At 40.8% G+C, this 21,204-nt stretch overlaps 1 protein-coding gene across 4 annotated transcripts in view; it reads right to left on the reverse strand.

Annotated features, from left to right (window-relative positions):
- npnta (nephronectin a) overlaps nt 1-21,204 on the reverse strand; it is a 198,362-nt gene that overhangs the window by 48,246 nt on the left and 128,912 nt on the right. For all 4 annotated transcript variants that reach the window (XM_034187626.1, XM_034187627.1, XM_034187628.1 and 1 more), the window contains 2 exons: nt 15,568-15,687; nt 1,432-1,566 (listed from right to left, as the gene is read on the reverse strand). In XM_034187626.1, the coding sequence (XP_034043517.1) occupies nt 1,432-1,566; nt 15,568-15,687 (255 nt within the window). The remainder of the gene's footprint in view (nt 1-1,431; nt 1,567-15,567; nt 15,688-21,204) is intronic.

Raw genomic sequence — 21,204 nt, forward strand, 5'->3', positions numbered from 1 at the left:
GGTTATGGTATGGGCAGTCGTCTGTTATGGACGAAAAACACAGGTGCATTTTATTGATGGCATTTTGAATGCACAGAGATACCGTGACGAGATCCTGAGGCCCATTGTTGTGCCATACATCCAAGAACATCACCTCATGTTGCAGCAGGATAATGCACGGCCCCATGTTGCAAGGATCTGTACACAATTCTTGGAAGCTGAAAATGTCCCAGTTCTTGCATGGCCGGCATACTCACCGGACATGTCACCCATTGAGCATGTTTGGGATGCTCTGGACCGGCGTATACGACAGCGTGTACCAGTTCCTGCCAATATCCAGCAACTTCGCACAGCCATTGAAGAGGAGTGGACCAACATTCCACAGGCCACAATTGACAACCTGATCAACTCTATGCGAAGGAGATGTGTTGCACTGCATGAGGCAAATGGTGGTCACACCAGATACTGACTGGTATCCCCCCCCAATAAAACAAAACTGCACCTTTCAGAGTGGCCTTTTATTGTGGGCAGTCTAAGGCACACCTGTGCACTAATCATGGTGTCTAATCAGCATCTTGGTATGGCACACCTGTGAGGTGGGATGGATTATCTCAGCAAAGGAGAAGTGCTCACTATCACAGATTTATACTGGTTTGTGAACAATATTTGAGGGGAATGGTGATATTGTGTATGTGGAAAAAGTTTTAGATCTTTGAGTTCATCTCATACAAAATGGGAGCAAAACCAAAAGTGCTGCGTTTATATTTTTGTTGAGAGTAGCAACACGCCACATGATGGCACATTTATGCCTTAAAGGGAACTGCATATGACAATGTGGTGCTAAAATATGCTCATGAATAAGTAAGTGACTAAATTATGGCTGTCAAAATAACATATGCTTAATTGTGTCTATTGTTGTTATTTTTATTATGAATGATGTGAAATAGGATCCGTAGACTACATCGGCATTTAATTTTGAAAACTGTCTGGCTTGATTTGCTGTGTGCAGTTTGATACGTTGGTGACAGATTATGCTCCGCATCAAAAATGTAAACTGTATAGGCAATTAATGTAGATCAGTTCATTTCAAGGCATGTAATTAATTCCATTTTTTAATTGCCTGATAGTCCTAGATTAAATATAGACCCAATCCTCTTGTCCTGTGCACTTTAAACCATGCACCACCGATCATCAAGATGAGGCCCAGAGGTCAGATCCCTCATGTTGCATCATAAATAAGGACACATTTGTTACGACTGACTGAAAGCTATTTTACGTTTGCACTGCAAGATTCTGCTGACATGAAATGCGCATTTATTACACCTGCACGTTTTCTTTAATTTAAAGTCCTGTTTTCTCTGTCAGAACAAAAAGCTGCAACACTCAAAAAAAGATGTGGTTCAGCACGTGTTCTGCTGATAATGTGTGTCTGCGGACGCACGGTGACGGTACCTATGCACTGGTATTTTCCATTGATGTATTGCAGGTCAAAGCCATCGTGACATTTGCAGATGTAGCTACCAAAGGTGTTGATGCATTTCCTGAACCTGGGACACACAGCTGTTCCTGCTGCACATTCGTCCACATCTGCAAGACACAACAAAAAACAGTAAATATCATATATCATAATTATATTCTAATGTATTCATTCTTCTGTTACATAGTGTGTTATATTCAAATTATGAAAATGCTATGCAACAGCTCAAATTCTGCAAAACAGTCCAGTTCATCTAAATCTTTTTTCCCCTTGCATTGTTAGTGTTAATTTATGAACAAAGCATGTTGTCTTCAGTGAGCACAATAAGACGTGCACTACCTTGTTTCATTATTTAAAGTGTGATCCTGAGCGTCTCCGTTGATCGTCTTTGCAGGTACGCCAGAATTAATATTTACATACGGAGAAGTTCAAAGCATTTGCCTTAAATCATCATTAATTTACTTTTTGCATAATGCAATCAGATGCGCTGCAGCATTCCTGGGAGTGTTGTTAGGAAGGTCTTAGGAAGTGCCTAAAAACCACAGAGACACCTGGAAGTGCAAACACAGTAAACAATTGAAGTAAACAGGCAGTTTTCTCTCTCTCTCTCTCTCTCTCTCTCTGTCTTGTGCTTCAGGCTGCATCACATTATTATGCAGCTACAGACCAGGCAAGGCTGAATTACCATACACACATGCACACAGCGTGCATAGACGTAGGTATATGTTTTGTGTACTGTAGCTTTGCACAAATAGTAATGTTTAAAATTCTTTTAGTTACTTTGTAAATCAAGACGATTTACAACCTACTACGAGAACTGAAGTGCAAATATCACCACCAAACCTGTAGGGAGGCCAAGACATGAGAAATATCTGGGACATATCTATGACACATCTACGACAAACAGTAATGACAAATTTTATGTACGACAAATATATATCTATGACAAATATCTATGACCTATCCAGGGCACACATCTAGGATAAAATATCTATTTTACAACAAATAGCTATTTACTATATGACAAATATCTATTAATCTATGACATACATATTTCAAATCAAATCAATTTTATTTATATAGCGCCAAATCACGACAAACAGTTGCCCCAAGGCGCTTTATATTGTAAGGCAAAGCCATACAATAATTACGGAAAAACCCCAACGGTCAAAATGACCCCCTGAGAGCAAGCACTTGGTGACAGTGGGAAGGAAAAACTCCCTTTTAACAGGAAGAAACCTCCAGCAGAACCAGGCTCAGGGAGGGGCAGTCTTCTGCTGGGACTGGTTGGGGCTGAGGGAGAGAACCAGGAAAAAGACCTGCTGTGGAGGGGAGCAGAGATCAATCACTAATGATTAAATGCAGAGTGGTACATACAGAGCAAAAAGAGAAAGAAACACTCAGTGCATCATGGGAACCCCCCAGCAGTCTAAGTCTATAGCAGCATAACTAAGGGATGGTTCAGGGTCACCTGATCCAGCCCTAACTATAAGCTTTAGCAAAAAGGAAAGTTTTAAGCCTAATCTTAAAAGTAGAGAGGGTGTCTGTCTCCCTGATCCGAATTGGGAGCTGGTTCCACATGAGAGGAGCCTGAAAGCTGAAGGCTCTGCCTCCCATTCTACTCTTACAAACCCTAGGAACTACAAGTAAGCCTGCAGTCTGAGAGCGAAGCACTCTATTGGGGTGATATGGTACTATGAGGTCCCTAAGATAAGATGGGACCTGATTATTCAAAACCTTATAAGTAAGAAGAAGAATTTTAAATTCTATTCTAGAATTAACAGGAAGCCAATGAAGAGAGGCCAATATGGGTGAGATATGCTCTCTCCTTCTAGTCCCTGTCAGTACTTTAGCTGCAGCATTTTGAATTAACTGAAGGCTTTTCAGGGAACTTTTAGGACAACCTGATAATAATGAATTACAATAGTCCAGCCTAGAGGAAATAAATGCATGAATTAGTTTTTCAGCATCACTCAAACAAGACCTTTCTAATTTTAGAGATATTGCGCAAATGCAAAAAAGCAGTCCTACATATTTGTTTAATATGCGCATTGAATGACATATCCTGATCAAAAATGACTCCAAGATTTCTCACAGTATTACTAGAGGTCAGGGTAATGCCATCCAGAATAAGGATCTGGTTAGACACCATGTTTCTAAGATTTGTGGGGCCAAGTACAATAACTTCAGTTTTATCTGAGTTTAAAAGCAGGAAATTAGAGGTCATCCATGTCTTTATGTCTGTAAGACAATCCTGCAGTTTAGCTAATTGGTGTGTGTCCTCTGGCTTCATGAATAGATAAAGCTGGGTATCATCTGCGTAACAATGAAAATTTAAGCAATGCTGTCTAATAATACTGCCTAAGGGAAGCATGTATAAAGTGAATAAAATTGGTCCTAGCACAGAACCTTGTTGAAATCCATAATTAACCTTAGTCTGTGAAGAAGATTCCCCATTTACATGAACAAATTGTAATCTATTAGATAAATATGATTCAAACCACCGCAGCGCAATGCCTTTAATACCTATGGCATGCTCTAATCTCTAATAAAATTTTATGGTCAACAGTATCAAAAGCAGCACTGAGGTCTAACAGAACAAGCACAGAGATGAGTCCACTGTCTGAGGCCATAAGAAGATCATTTATAACCTTCACTAATGCTGTTTCTGTACTATGATGAATTCTAAACCCTGACTGAAACTTTTCAAATAGACCATTCCTCTGCAGATGATCAGTTAGCTGTTTTACAACTACCCTTTCAAGAATTTTTGAGAGAAAAGGAAGGTTGGAGATTGGCCTATAATTAGCTAAGATAGCTGGGTCAAGTGATGGCTTTTTAAGTAATGGTTTAATTACTGCCACCTTAAAAGCCTGTGGTACATAGCCAACTAACAAAGATAGATTGATCATATTTAAGATTGAAGCATTAATTAATGGTAGGGCTTCCTTGAGCAGCCTGGTAGGAATGGGGTCTAACAGACATGTTGATGGTTTGGAGGAAGTAACTAATGAAAATAACTCAGACAGAACAATCGGAGAGAAACAGTCTAACCAAATACGGGCATCACTGAAAGCACCCAAAGATAATGATATGTCTTTGGGATGGTTATGAGTAATTTTTTCTCTAATAGTTAAAATTTTATTAGCAAAGAAAGTCATGAAGTCATTACTAGTTAAAGTTAAAGGAATACTCGGCTCAATAGAGCTCTGACTCTTTGTCAGCCTGGCTACAGTGCTGAAAAGAAACCTGGGGTTGTTCTTATTTTCTTCAATAAGTGATGAGTAGTAAGATGTCCTAGCTTTACGGAGGGCTTTTTTATAGAACAACAGACTCTTTTTCCAGGCTAAGTGAAGATCTTCTAAATTAGTGAGACGCCATTTCCTCTCCAACGTACGGGTTATCTGCTTTAAGCTGCGAGTTTGTGAGTTATACCACAGAGTCAGGCACTTCTGATTTAAGGCTCTCTTTTTCAGAGGAGCTACAGCATCCAAAGTTGTCCTCAATGAGGATATAAAACTATTGACGAGATAATCTATCTCACTCACAGAGTTTAGGTAGCTACTCTGCCCTGTGTTGGTATATGGCATTGGAAAACTTAAAGAAGGAATCATATCCTTAAACCTAGTTACAGCACTTTCTGAAAGACTTCTACTGTAATGAAACTTATTCCCCACTGCTGGGTAATCAATCAGAGTAAATGTAAATTTTATTAAGAAATGATCAGACAGAGGGGGGTTTTCAGGGAATACTGTTAAGTCTTCAATTTCCATACCATAAGTCAGAACAAGATCTAAGGTATGATTAAAGTGGTGGGTGGACTCATTTACATTTTGAGCAAATCCAATCGAGTCTAACAATAGATTAAATGCAGTGTTGAGACTGTCATTCTCAGCATCTGTGTGGATGTTAAAATCACCCACTATAATTATCTTATATGAGCTAAGCACTAAGTCAGACAAAAGGTACGAAAATTCACAGAGAAACTCACAGTAACGACCATATTTATAACCAGTGTTGCCACAGTTACTTTGAAAAGTAATTTATTAGTTACTTGTTTTAGTTAATTTATATAGTTACTTTATATAGTTACTTCATTAGCAGCTTTATGCATTTACTTTATTAGGAGCTATCAACAACTTGTAACTAATAAGTAATATAACTAATAAGGTAACTAGCAATCTAACTTGGTTACACTTAAGACTGAGTACTCAGCAAAGTAACTAATAATAGCAACTAGTAATCTAACCAAGTTAGATTACTAGTTGCTTTCTTAGTTACATTCAGCAGCCGCCGACAAGCTGTCCATATATTTCATATAATCCATATATTTTTTGCATAAAATAAAAAGGTCGGATAGTTTTCGCACAGACCTCGTATATGTAATAAACATAAATCCATGCCAAGACCTACTTTATCAATGACAAATATCTATTTATGGCATCTACCCTGTAAAAAAAAATTTATAAATTTCTATCTATAGCATATCTACAGTAAATACGAGGTCTGTGAGAAAAGTAACGGACCTTATTATTTTTTTCAAAAACTATATGGATTTAAATCACGTGTGATTACATCAGACATGCTTGAACCCTCGTGGGCATGCGAGAGTTTTTTCACGCCTGTCGGTTACGTCATTCGCCGGTGGGCAGTCTTTGAGTGAGGAGTGGCCCACCCTCTCGTCAATTTTTTCATTGTTTAGGAATGGCTCAGAGACTACTGCTTTGTTTGATCAAAATTTTTTCAAAACCTGTAAGGCACAACTGAGTGGACACCATTCGATAAATTCAGCTGGTTTTCGGTGAAAATTTTAACGGCTGATGAGAGATTTTGGAGTTTTACTGTCCCTGTAAGGACGGCCCACGGCAGCTGACGGTGATCTGCGCTCCAAGGCGGTGTCGTCTCGCTGTTTCAAGCTGAAAACTTCCCAATTTCAGGCTCTGTGGACCCAAGACGTCATGAGATAACAGAGAACTTTCAGAAGAATTCGGGATCAGGAGTTTATCCAAACATTCAACTGTTAAAGGAGATTTTGTAATGAAAGAACGTGTGGGCAGATTCGCATGTCGGGCCGGACCCGACCGCGGGGGGTCGCCACAGGAAAAACACCTCCGTTGGAAACCTTAACGGACAAGTTGGAACATGCCCAGCTGTTAAACAATTTCTCAGATACTCACTTGTTGAAAGCCATCAAAAGCCGCCTGAATTTTACAAATGGTTTTCAACACGGAGGTGTTTTTCCTGTGGCGGCGAGAACGGATTTGGGGCGTCGTCACGGACCCGACTCGGCAAATTCCTTCCGCACGTTCCTTTTATTACAAAATCTCCTTTAACAGTGGAATGTCCGCATAAACTCCTCATGCCAGCCTCTTCTGAAACTTCTCTGTTCTCTGACGACGTCCTGGGTGAACAGAGCTTTAAATTAGGATGTTTTCAGCTCGAAACAGCCGACGGACGCCACCTCCGACCGCGCCGCGCCGATCCGCTTTGTGGGCTGTGCTTAAAGCGAAAGAAACTCCACAATCTCTCATCAGCCGTTAAACTTTACACCGAAAACCAGCTGAATTTCTCGAATAGTGTCCACACGGATATCCCTCACCGGTCCTGAAAAAATTTGATAAAGCAGCGTGCGCCGTCTCCCTGCAGCATCTCAGACAAAGAGATTCCGACGGGAGGGGGAGTCCACACCTCACTCAAAGCCTGCCCACAGGCGAATGACGTCACCGACAGGCATGACAAAACTCACGCATGCGCATGAGGGTTCAAGCTTGTCTGACGTAAAAACATATGAATCAAATCCATTTATTTTTTGAAAAAAATAAAAAGGACCGCTTTTTTATCACAGACCTCGTATATATGACAAATCTATTGGAAATATATACAGTGAAAAAATAAATCATAATTAAATAGTTTCAGTTAGTAACAATTAATTGAAGCATTTTATTTGGTTGGTTCAACATCCCCCCCCCCCCGTGTATGACAACTAATATTGATAAAACACTTGTTAAGCCCGATGCCCTTCCTGACGCAACTCTACATTATATGGAGACCGGACATGGGTAACCTTAAAATGGGAACCTTCTGTTTCAAAATTCAGCACACTAACTACTCGGACACCACACCACCTATACTACAATTAATATTGAGGTATGACACATATCTATCTGCAATATACCAAGACAAATACCGAGCCAAGACAATGCTATTGACAAAGACTTATTTTATCAATAAAAAACATCTACAATGGTCAAAATGTGGAATGAAATTTACTTTCCATACGGAAAACCTAAATTAAGCTAACAGGGTTTATTTACATTCTCTTGTTTTGCCAGTAAGTGTTACTCACTTATCAAGGGTCAATTCTGGAAACCAGCATGGACTCCCAAAATTTCCTCTATATTTGTATTGTCACGTGTGTCGGTAGCATGGCCCAAGCAGAGGGTCACCCCTTTGAGTCTGGTCTGCTTGAGGTTTCTTCCTCAAATCATCAGAGAGAGTTTTTCTGTACCACTGTCACCTGTGTGCTTGCTCTAGGGGTTGGTAAGGTTAGACCTTACTTGTGTGAAGCGCCTTGAGGCACCTTTGTTGTGATTTGGCGCTATATAAATGAAATAAACTGAATTGAATTCTACTTCAATGTCAGATCTAATAAATTTCCAATACAGTAACTGTCATTTTGCAACAGATTCTCAAACCACTGGACAGTGATGCATAACATCTACTCAGCCCTGGAGCTTTAAGGTCATTGTAAAGCTTACTCAAGGAAATTTGGACACAAGTGGAAACCAAACCACCACCCTTTCAATTAATATGCAACATATCTTTGCACAATATTTGGCAAATATCAATGTTTGAGAAATTCATATCTATGACAAATATCAATCCTCAACGTGTATAACAACTAACCAAACATAGAATAAATATTGTTCTATGACATATCTCTCAAATATCTATCTAGTTGTATGAAGTATAACCCTATGACAAATATTTAAGACAAATGTTTGAGGCCAAACAGATATGACAAACAATGACTGTATCTGTGGAAACTATCCATCAGTGACATATATACCTATATGAAATATCTAAACATCTATACACAACAAATGTCTGTCATTCATGAGATTTACTATTCTTCATAGTACACAGAATTAAAACCAGACTCTCGGTATATGTATCACTGTCTTACTTGGCAACTTGTCTGATTCATTGCACAATTTCTGTGAGTGGCAGTATTAACACATGAAGCCATCAAAAGGCAAACTTCAGGACAAATGCCAAAAAAACAAAAACAATAAAAAAAAAAAATCCCATCAATACACGTTCATTAATCGCAGGGTTTTATTTTAGTTCTGTTGTTTTGCAAAAACAAGTCAATATGTCCATCTGCTGGATCACAAGACATCTTTCTTATAGGATTTCCACCATAATCCATTCTGAGTATGCAATAGCACAAGCATGTGCTCTCAGGGGAGCACTGAGAATGAAAGAGCAGAATAAATTATACCTACAATCAAATTTCACATTCAGAACACCTGCTGCGTGCCCACATGAACTGACGGTCCGTTTCTCCAGACTGTCGCAAAAGCAATATATATTTTTATGTATTTCCATGTGATGACAGCAAGTACACACACGTGGGTGTCCGACAAAACACCGGATGTGTTCTGCAGCTGTGACGTCCAGGACCAGAGATGTCTCAACAGCTGTGGGCAGCCAGCCAGGCCCCCATCCCGTCAGCGCACAGATCAAAGTGTCACTCTGTGATCAGATGAGAAGCTCCTCACCTGCAGGGGGCACGCAAACCACACGCACACGTGTTGGGAGGGAGCACCTGAAACACATGCACATGTGTTGGGAGGGGAGCGGGGGGAAGGCGTGAAACACATGGACACGTGTTGTGGGGGAAGCCGACACTGTGGCACGCCACATGTGCACTTCACAACTCCACAGTTGTGGGGCCACTTAGACAAATTTCACATCCAGCTCGACAGTAATTGTCTGCTGACTGTTGAAGTGTTAATAGTGCGAATGGCCACACATTTTCTAAGTGCCAAATGAGCACACTCTGTCTTTCATCCACTGGTGTTGGCAAATAGTTGCAGCAACAGGTGTACAAGGCATTAGAGGCAGCTCCGATTTTACACGTATTGCATACGATTCCTGTTTCAGGTGCACTTCATGCGCAATTCAACCACATTTGTACAATGTGTGAAGGGGCCCTTAAGCATGATAAAGTGTCCATACTACTCAACTTCGGGGTCAAGTATAGGCTTATCCAGGCCAGGATCCCACCAAAAGACAGCCTGAATTTACACCTGATAAAGATTAAAATGCTTCCAGTCAGATGAACTGTGCAAACCTGGTCATGAATCGAAGAAAAGAATCACTGGATTATCTTCCCTGATTTACTTTCTGCTGTAAAACTCAGAGGAAGAAAGCAGGATAAAGCCAGAATACAGTTGACAGCACCATTAATGTGTCAATGAAAGAAGCAAAGATGTCGTGTTAAATGATTTGGAGGGATTTCACAGCACTTGCTAAAAGATTTTGTTTGCGTGCCCAAATTGCATTTTCACTGCCAATGTTTGTTTCAGTTACTGCCAAAACTGTTGTATTTGATTTCCAGTAATCTTCGTCTTCCAGCTCCTTTTTTCTGTTCTTGCACTTATAGACAATAGCAGGTTGCAAACAGCCCTCAGGTTTAACATGAGCAGGATTTGGATTTTGCAGTGAATGAACTGGGCACTTTGATACAATTACTAGAGAGTTACAGCTTATAATAAAGAACATGTATTTTCTGTAAGTATTAAGAAGCTACAGCTTAGTGGCCATGGGCTGTGGACATATTTATTTTTATTACTCTTATTTACGCTGTAAAGAGGAATATTTGGTCTGCGTGTCATTATTTACAGTACATTTCTCCTGGCTGCAGCAAGTAGATAGTTACTGTTGAGAGGTGGTGTTGAACTGGATGTCTGCTGGGTGGTTCCACAGTGGTTCCATGGTGTGGTGGATGCAGCTACACTTAAGTACCAGCCCTGACCTGACCCCATCATTATCTTGGGTTTATAGTTCTATTAACTTGTAGTGCAGAAGATATCAGAATATTTACAGAGGAATCCTATAAATGGTGTCACACACACCAAATTTGGCACAAGTACTCTTTAGCCATTACTCTATTGAAAAAAATGGACTGGCCACATGAATTTCAGTTATAAAGTTATATATATATATAGTTATAAGAGGAATAGTTTGCACTTTGTGTCATGTTTAGTTATCACGTTACAGGGTAACATATGTCACATGTCATAGAATCCAGTGGACATTGACACTCTTTGACCTTTACTTTGGAGACCAAACATTCAAAACTTTTCCAGTTATCAATCCAATTAGTTCAACCAATAATTTGCACTATTTTTTTTATGCCAAAATTGGTAAAAGCAACTTCAGCAAGTTAAGTAAGTTTAACTTTTGACCCCTGTACAGGAGCCTAGTGAAGTCCTTTGCTGCCTGGTGCCACACAAACCATCTACAGTTCAACACCTTGAAGACAAAGGAGCTGGTCATTGACTTTGCGAAGCCCAGAACAAGTCCTCAACCAATTCTGATTGAGGGAGCTGAGGCTGAGGCTGTGGATTCCTACAAGTACCCCGGGCTGTGGCTGGACAGCAAACTGGACTGGACAGCCCACACCAACCACCTGTACAGGAAGGGACAGAGCAGGCTGGACTTTCACAGGAGGCTGCGGTCGATTAACATCTGCAGGAAACTCCTGTGGATGTTCTACCAGTCCGTAGTAGCCAGCGTCATCTTTTACACCGTGGTGTGTTGGGGGGGGGCAGCACATCCAAGAAGGACACATCCAGGCTGGACAAACTGATCAGGCAGGCTGGCTCTGTGGTTGGCATGAAACTGGACTCTCTGGTGACGGTAGCAGAGAAACTGCTGGAGATTATGGACGATGCCAGTCACCCTCTGCACACCGTCATCAACAATCAGAGGAGCCTCTTCAGCCACAGACTGCTCCTTCCCAAGTGCAGGACCAACAGACTGAAAAACTCCTTTGTCCCTCAGATCATCAGACTGGACAACTCCTCACTCAGGAGGAGGAGGACTAACCGGAAGACAGAGGACGGGAAGGAGAGGAACAGCCAGTAAACCAGTATTGATCAGTTTTACTTTTTCACTTTTGATACTCTGTGTGCTTCTAACCCTGTGTGCTGCTACTGCTGGGACCTCAATTTCCCTGAGGGAGTCTTCCCAAGGGATCAATAAAGTTCCATCTAATCTAATCTGTATAAACTGAAAGTGACTTTTGTCACCATTCTTGCTGTTTTTACCCCATAACATTCAGTCATAGATCTTCCAAACTATACCTTAATAGAATCTTTATGTTCAGACAAATAATGTGGTATAGTTTTCAATATGATTGGGGCATTTTAAATTTTGACCCCCGTGTAATTCTTCAGTTGAGCCCTACCAGGCCACTTATTGGAAATTCAAGTGGCCAGTCCAATTTTTTTGTTTTTTTGCAAATGAGTAATGTCTAAGGAGTATTTGTGCCAAATTTGGTGCTTGTTTCACCATTTGAAGGATGGTTTCACTTATCTGCTGCACTATTTCTTTCTTTTGGCTGCCCCCAGCTGCTTGAGTTCGGCACGGTGGATCCATGAAAGATTTGTATTGGGATTTGGCACAAGTTACACATCAGATGCCCTTTCTGATGCAACAACAGATCTAAGCAGTGAAACACCTCCTCATGTTCTTAATCTGTCTCCCAGCCGACTACTAATCAACACCTGTTCTGCTGCACTGCCATATGCAGCATTTGTGGTGATGTAACTTTGATCGTGGATCAGATGGGCCAACTTAAAACACACACACATACACACACGACTGCTTATTCTGGGGAGGTGAGTAACAAGAAGAAATTGAATTGGGCATTTCTTTTCACCTTCATATGAGTCATTTACCAATGTGTCAGAGCTTTCAGTTTCAGTTAAAAAAGTATTTTTTCCCCTATATTGACAAATAACCTGAAAGCAGGAAAGCAACATGAATCATAGCCCATTTGTGAGAAGTTGAATGGTGCAATTTATTTGTTAAAATTGTAGTGGGGGGGATTGGTAAAACATAAAAAAACAGAATGAAGGTTTTCAATTCATGCAATGGAAAGAATATATTCATTCGTTGAAAGATGGAAAACAGCATTCACCTCAGCTAAGCGGCTTGTTGAATATGTTCCATTTTTCAACTCATGCAAATCTTCTCAACATTGCACTCATAAACATTCATCATTTGTATATTCTGACCTTATGAATTAGTTATTATATAACGGCGGAGTGGATCCTTGTCATTTGATTGGTGCTTTGTATGTCACGTGACATGGATTATTCCTCCTATTTGTGTTGCATTGCATTTAGAGTGCAAATTTGGTTCCATATGTTTGGTACCATTGCACTCTGCACACACACACACACACACACACACACACACACACACACACGTGCGTATGTGTGTGCGTATGTGCGTGCACATACGCACACACAAAACAAATCTACTGTGCTGTAAGCCATCTGACGTGTTTTTTTTTTCACTGTACTGAGGAAATACAGTTTTTTTTTCTTTAGTAGTACACGCATGAACAAGCGCCTTCCCACTTGTTTGAGCGTGCATGCAATGCACGCTCAAACAAGCTGGGCTGTGCTTAGCTTTAAAACAAACGTGGCAGACTTTGTTTTGCTCATGGACGTTGATTTGATGCATGTCATGGCGGATTTCATCGTCAGAATTATTTTTGGACTCCTATTTAAACTTTGTGTTGATGTCAAAGCAGCAGTGATGCACCAAAGCCGGATTCATTTCTGACATTTTTTTCACTGCACTGAGGAGGTACCAAAATGTAAGTCCCTTTTCTGTTGTTTGTAAATTAATATAATATAAAATGACAAGGATCTATTCTAGCAGTTATATAAAACAAATAATGTTCCAGCTTTCATCTCATTATTGGTATACCAATAGCTCCTAAAAGTGTGAACTCCTTTAGCAAACAACAGCAGTACCACCTAACCCCTTACTGATTGGATCAATATCCTACACTACAAGGAGGCCTGAAGAAACTGCAGGGACCCCAGAGCACCCACCCAATGAAAACGTGCACCCAACCACACCACATTCAGGAACGTGGCAGCCCTTTGAGCAAGTGATGTAGGACACAGGGCCACCACCCAAACGAAAGACAGGGCCTGAAACCCCACACAGTAGGCCAATGACCCACCTCTGACTGCCCACTGGGGCGGGAGCCAGACACACCCCACATGAACCACTGCACCTGGTGGAGTTGAGGTCCCCACAAAGGTACAGCGAGCAAGATCACAGAGCGGTGGAGCCTATCACTGAATACAAACAAGCACAATGCCTTCAGTGGATTTCAGAACCCTAGGATTACCAACAAAGCTTCACTGGCAACCTTAATTGGCAGTCTGGTCATTGTGCATGTTATACGATCTCAACCCAGCCCTAAAGAGGAGGCTCACTGGTTGTCACCTGTATCTATAACAACCCCAAATTTGAAGATGCAGTCATTTTTAAGGAGTTACAGAAAATTAGAAGATTTACTCACTACCTGAATGGCTCCATTATTCCTACGCCTGCCCTGCAATTTGAAGGGAATAAAATTATAAACTACATAGAAAGTGGATTATTTATGTAATGCAACAGAACTGAACCAAATTACCCCAAATAAAATGAGTTGAAATAAGAGATATTGTATGGCAACTGTGAAAAGGAAACCTTAGTGGCAGTGCCTGTCTGAGGAACTGAACCCATGACCTTCCAGGTACAATGTGACTTTTTTGACCTTTAAGCCATTAATAGGTTGCCCATAAAGAAAAAGGTTGATAGGTTGGACCCTGAGTACTCTTGTATGCCAAAGTGTCCTCAATCAGGCAGGGCTGACAGCTGGAGGCTAGCAGGCAGGGCTGATGGCTGGAGGCTAGCAGGCCGGGCCGACGGCTGGAGACTAGCAGGCCAGGCTGACGGCTGGTGGCAAACGAGCCAGGTTAACAGCTGATGGTTAGCAGGCCAGGCTGGGCCAACAGCTAGAGGCTAGCAGGCTGGGCAAACAGTTAGTGGGCCAAGCTGGGCCAGCAATTGATGGCTGGTTGTTAGCTGGCTGGGAAAATGGCTGAGTGCCATCAGCCATTTCCCCAGTCAGCAAATGCCCCATCTCCAGTATGGGCACAGTGTTGCTGCCTATTTCACATATAGTCTGACAAACACATTGTCCAGGATATTTCAAAACCAATAGGACTAGCAACGTGATCCAAAGTTTATATGAATCAGCTAATCATTTGTTATGTGCCATGTATTGCCATGTGCACAACACCTCAGAACCACTAAGGATCCTCGATGGCCAATGGTGAGACAGGGGTTAAAAGTATTGCAACGCATCAAAATTTGTTTACTTTAAAGTTGGTCAAACATATCACTTTGAGTAAACCCATTAACCTAATCAATCCAACTGACATACCTTAACTGCAGTAAACTCTAACAGTATGTGCAGCTGCTTACCATAATTTTCCCATAATTTTTTTTTTCTGTATTTTGCCATCTGAATCTTGCAAACAAGACCCAAGAATCCATGCAGCATCACAGCGTTCTTGTTACTTGTACTTCCGACACTAAATGGATCCACTGAATTTATTTCCACTTCACACTTGTTCAGTTCGGGAACCACTTGGCAGATCTCAGACAGATTCTACGACTTCAAGCTCAGGGCTGTGAAATGAAAATTGTGAAATCTGAGGAAAATTTGCAGGGGGTCTGAGGGGCGCAGCAAGCTCGAAGCTTGTGTATGACAGCTGGAAACACTCGATACAGAGATAGTCTGTAGAGAATTCCTGGCGTGTGCGTCCAATAAAAAACTTGAATGTAAGTTGCATCATTAAATTTGATCATGTTGTTGTATATTATTGGGTTTTGCCACCGTCTCCAGCACACACACACACTGTTAACAAGACCCCCCCTCCCCAAACGCCCATGTGCCAGAGTGTAATTTAAACTCTGCTCGAGTTTGAAGCCTGCTGGGATATTTTCAGAGCAGGACTTACCCACACAGGTTCTTCTGTCTGGAGCCAGCTGGAGCCCTGGTGATGGGCAGTGACATCGGACCTCTCCTTTCAGCACCTCACAGCCGTACTGGCAGTTGGCCATGGCACAGGTGCGGGCATCTGATTGAGGAAACACAATGCGTGAGAGGGAGGCGGCTCACACATTTTACCGCTGTCACATTCACGTACAAAGTCTTTCCGCTGACACAGGGGAATGATATAAATCACACTATGGTTACCTATTATTGTTTATTTTTGTGGTTTTATAATAAATACTTACATGTTACTAGCATATTGCCCGTGGTACCTGACATTTTTCAAGGGTGATAATAAATTAAGCAAAGCTTGCGCCAAGGACGTAATAAAATCCCCTGTGTTTGTTTGTTTGTCTGTCTGTCAAAACTACTACACAGATCTTGACATTTTCATGACAGATAGATATTAGGTTAATGAAGAACCCATTACATTTTGGAGTTGATCTGGATCCTGGATCAAGTTTCACTTTATATACAGTAGTGTTCAGAATAATAGTTATGCTATGTGACTAAAAAGATTAATCCTGATTTTGAGTATATTTCTTATTGTTACATGGGAAACAAGGTACCAGTAGATTCAGTAGATTCTCACAAATCCAACAAGACCAAGCATTCATGATGTGCACACTCTTAAGGCTATGAAATTGGGCTATTAGTAAAAAAAAGTAGAAAAGGGGGTGTTCACAATAATAGTAGCATCTGCTGTTGACGCTACAAACTCAAAACTATTTGATCATCTATTTGATGTCTTTGATCATCATGTCATTGATCATCCTAGAGCTGATCAATGGGTGAGCCTTTGCCATTCTGGTTATTCTTCTATCCATCTGTTTTTTTTGTCCATTTTAAAGCATTGGAGATCATTGTAGATGAACAGCCTATAATTTTTTGCACCTGCGTATAAGTTTTCCCCTCTCCAATCAACTTTTTAATCAAACTATGCTGTTCTTCTGAACAATGTCTTGAACATCCCATTTTCCTCAGGCTTTCATTGTTGGGGAAAGTGTAGTGACACGGACCCACAACAGGGGGTGCAAATGAACGGTCAATAGATGAGCCAGAAGGTAATTTAATGTTGTGAATGTGCACAACGATTATACAGACAATCACAGAATCTGATAGCAGTCAATACACAAAGGTGACGTGTGGGCAGGCTCGCGGACAGAAGACGTCTGTCCTGAGAAGAGCCGGAACCACACGATTTCCACCGCCACAGAACCCGGTGAATACTGGAGCTGCCAAGTCCCGAATTCCCAGGTGATCACCGTCCCCGACTGTCGGATCTGGTACTGCTGGCGAGGAGCACAAACAGTGAGATGTGGGTGTGTGCACACCCAGTAACAAAACAGTCAGAAGGTGGAAAGTCACCTCCACCTCTAATCACACACTCGTGCAGCTCCTGTTAAACCACTTATCTGGATTGGGTGTGAAGCGAAGCCGTCGCTGTTCGCACCAAACGCCAATCCAGCTGATAAGGCACACCACAGGAAAACGGCTGCAAAAGAGTTCAGACTATTATTTAAGTTTAAGTCAGCAGAGAAATTACCTTCACAGGCAGATGATATCTCTGCAGCGAGGTGGAGATGACGTCCGGCTTTTATGGAGTGGATTGATGAAGTGGAGATGGGTGACAGCTGTCATGAGTTGATGAGTGACAGCTGTCAACCCCGGCTGTGTCCGTGGCGGCAGCGCCCTCTCGTGCCTGAAGCCCGCACTTCAGGCAGGGCGCCCTCTGGTGATGGGCCAGCAGTACCTCCTCTTCTGGCGGCCCACACAACATTCAAAGAGAAAAGCATGTTCAACAGGTGCTGGCTTCATCCTTAAATAGGGGACACCTGATTCACACCTGTTTGTTCCGCAAAATTGACCAACTCACTGACTGAATTACTGTTGGCAGGATTACATCAAAACTACTGCACGTATTGTGATGGAATTTTTAACACAGATACAGTACACATTAGGCCATGGAAGACTCCATTAAATTCTGGAGATGATCCAAATCTGAATTCTGGATCAAGATTTCACTTTATATACGTTTTGAAAGATTACATCAAAACTACTTCACGGATTCTCACTAAATTTGCACCACAAATAGATATTAGGGCATGGAAGACTCCACTGAATTTTGGAGGTGAACCAGATCCGGATCCATATTCTGGACCAAGATTCATTTTATATAGGCTTTGAAGGATTACATCAAAACTATTTCACAGATTCTCACCACGGATACACATTAGGCCATGGAAGACTCCATTAAATTTTGGAGATGATCCAAATCTGAATTCTGGATCAAGATTTCACTTTATATATGTTTTGAAAGATTACATCAAAACTACTTCACAGATTCTCACCACGGATACACATTAGGCCATGGAAGACTCCATTAAATTTTGGAGATGATCCAAATCTGAATTCTGGATCAAGATTTCACTTTATATACGTTTTGAAAGATTACATCAAAACTACTTCACGGATTCTCACTAAATTTGCACCACAAATAGATATTAGGGCATGGAAGACTCCACTGAATTTTGGAGGTGAACCAGATCCGGATCCATATTCTGGACCAAGATTCATTTTATATAGGCTTTGAAGGATTACATCAAAACTACTTCACAGATTCTCACCACGGATACACATTAGGCCATGAAAGACTCCATTAAATTTTGGAGGTGATTCAGATCAGGATTCTGATCAAGATTTCACTTTATATATGCTTTAAAGGATTAAGTCAAAACTACTTCACACAGATACATATTAGACCATGGAAGACTCCAATAAATTTTGGAGGTGATCCGGATCCGAATCTGGATTCTGGATCAAGAATTCACTTTATATAGGCTTTAAAGGAGTATGTCAAAACTACTTCATGGATTCTCACCAAATTTCAACACAGACAGATATTAGGGAATGGAAGACTCCACTGAATTTTGGAGGTGAACCAGATCTGGATCCAGATTCTGAACCAAGATCCACTTAATATAGGCTTTGAAAGATTACATCAAAACTACTTCATGGATTTTCACCAAATTCTCACCACGGATACACATTAGGCCATGAAAGACTTCATTAAATTTTGGAGGTGATTTGGATCAGGATTCTGATCAAGATTTCACTTTATATACACTTTAAAGGATTAAGTCAAAACTACTTCACATGTTTTGATGAAAGTTTCAACACAGATACATATTAGGCCATGAAAGGTGCCATTAAATTTTGGAGATGATCCGAATCCGAATTCTGGATCAAGATTTCACTTTATATAGGCTTTAAAGGATCACGTCAAAACTACTTCATGGATTCTCACCAAATCTCAACACAGATAGATATTAGAGAACGGAAGACTAGATTTCTGCCTAATGGAGCCCCACTGTACAGACTTTCCTTTTCTTTTATGATAGTGATGTGACAAACTCACTTACTTTGCTTTCTTATCAAAATGTTCCAGCACTTTTTTATTTTTGTTTGAGTCAGTTATTTCCTTCTTCATTATACCTGCTTGTACTCCTCCCACAGCTGACACGGTCAAACCACCTATGCGATAAGACTTTCCTTGAAGTTGATGAAGATATTGCAGCTCATGGCTTTAATTTAGAACGGCAAGAACAAATAATGAATAACAAAAGCTCAGCATGCCTGAGCCTCATAATATCACAGGGTTATGAGTATCAGCTATGGCATCTGGAAATAAATCCTTATTCATGCTCTACCTGCAGCTTGAGTTACATAAAATAAAGTCCTTAAACAATAAAATTAATAACGTGTAGAACACAATATGCCTATAAATAGGTTTAAAAGAAAATACCATTTTGTGGAAGATTACTTCTTGCTTTGTCAGAAAAAATACGTTCAGAAGATCAATGTCTTTAAAAAGATGCATTCAAAGTACATTCAACTTATATAACATTGTAGAAAAGGCTTTGACTTATATGTTGTTTTTTATTAATTACAAAAAGAAGAGGCTGCAAAATAATGAAAACATAGTGTTATGTATTAAAGACTAAGAATGAATAACTGGTGGATTCTTTACCTTTAAGGCAGACTTCATTTGGCTGAGTTATCTAACTGTTTTACAGGAACATGACGTTGATTCATTATTCATTGATTATTATCCCCTGATTGTTGACTTTGTGGAATCATGCAATTGCCTGAAAATGTATAAAGTAATCAGGTTTTTGTTAACTTAAAATGATCTATCACTTTCTTTATTATAGCATTTTTCTTTAGTTAAACTAAACCAATTTTCTACAACACTGGATTAAAAAATTACATTAGGGAAATTCAAATATGTTCTTTTGTTGGCACACTAAAAACATTAAAGAGCCTATTCATAGATAGGGTACTTAAGACCTTTGGACAGTGCTGTAGGTCATACACACACACACACACATTTATTATATATATATATATACGAGGGCTGTCAATAAAGTAACGGTCCTTTTTATTTTTTTCAAAAACTATATGGATTTCATTCATATGTTTTTACGTCAGACATGCTTGAACCCTCGTGCGCATGCGTGAGTTTTTCCATGCCTGTCGGTGACGTCATTCGCCTGTGAGCACTCCTTGTGGGAGGAGTCGTCCAGCCCCTCGTCGGAATTCCTTTGTCTGAGAAGTTGCTGAGAGACTGGCGCGTTGTTTGATCAAAATTTTTTCTAAACCTGTGAGACACATCGAAGTGGACATGGTTCGAAAAATTAAGCTGGTTTTCAGTGAAAATTTTAACGGCTGATGAGAGATTTTGAGGTGATTCTGTCGCTTTAAGGACTTTTCACGGTGCGAGACGTCGCGCAGCGCTCTCAGGCGGCGTCATCAGCCTGTTCAAGCTGAAAACCTCCACATTTCAGGCTCTATTGATCCAGGACGTCATGAGAGAACAGAGAAGTTTCAGAAGAAGTCGGTTTCAGCATTTTATCCGGATATTCCACTGTTAAAGGAGATTTTTTTAATGAAAGACATGCGGACGGGTCCGCGCGTCGGGACGTAGCCGACGCGGTGCGGCGGCACCGGAAAAACACCTCCGTGTTGATAACCATTTGTAAAATCCAGGCGGCTTTTGATGGCTTTCAGTGGAGTGAGTATATGAGAAATTGTTTAACAGGCAGGACATGTTCCAACTTGTCCAATGTTCCATGTTCCAATGCTGCAGCTAGAGTGCTGACGGGGACTAGAAGGAGAGAGCATATCTCACCCATATTGGCCTCTCTTCATTGGCTTCCTGTTAATTCTAGAATAGAATTTAAAATTCTTCTTCTTACTTATAAGGTTTTGAATAATCAGGTCCCATCTTATCTTAGGGACCTCGTAGTACCATATCACCCCAATAGAGCGCTTCGCTCTCAGACTGCAGGCTTACTTGTAGTTCCTAGGGTTTGTAAGAGTAGAATGGGAGGCAGAGCCTTCAGCTTTCAGGCTCCTCTCCTGTGGAACCAGCTCCCAATTCAGATCAGGGAGACAGACACCCTCTCTACTTTTAAGATTAGGCTTAAAACTTTCCTTTTTGCTAAAGCTTATAGTTAGGGCTGGATCAGGTGACCCTGAACCATCCCTTAGTTATGCTGCTATAGACGTAGACTGCTGGGGGGTTCCCATGATGCACTGT

Source organism: Thalassophryne amazonica, chromosome 15 (assembly GCF_902500255.1).
Source record: "Thalassophryne amazonica chromosome 15, fThaAma1.1, whole genome shotgun sequence".
Taxonomy (NCBI): domain Eukaryota; kingdom Metazoa; phylum Chordata; class Actinopteri; order Batrachoidiformes; family Batrachoididae; genus Thalassophryne; species Thalassophryne amazonica.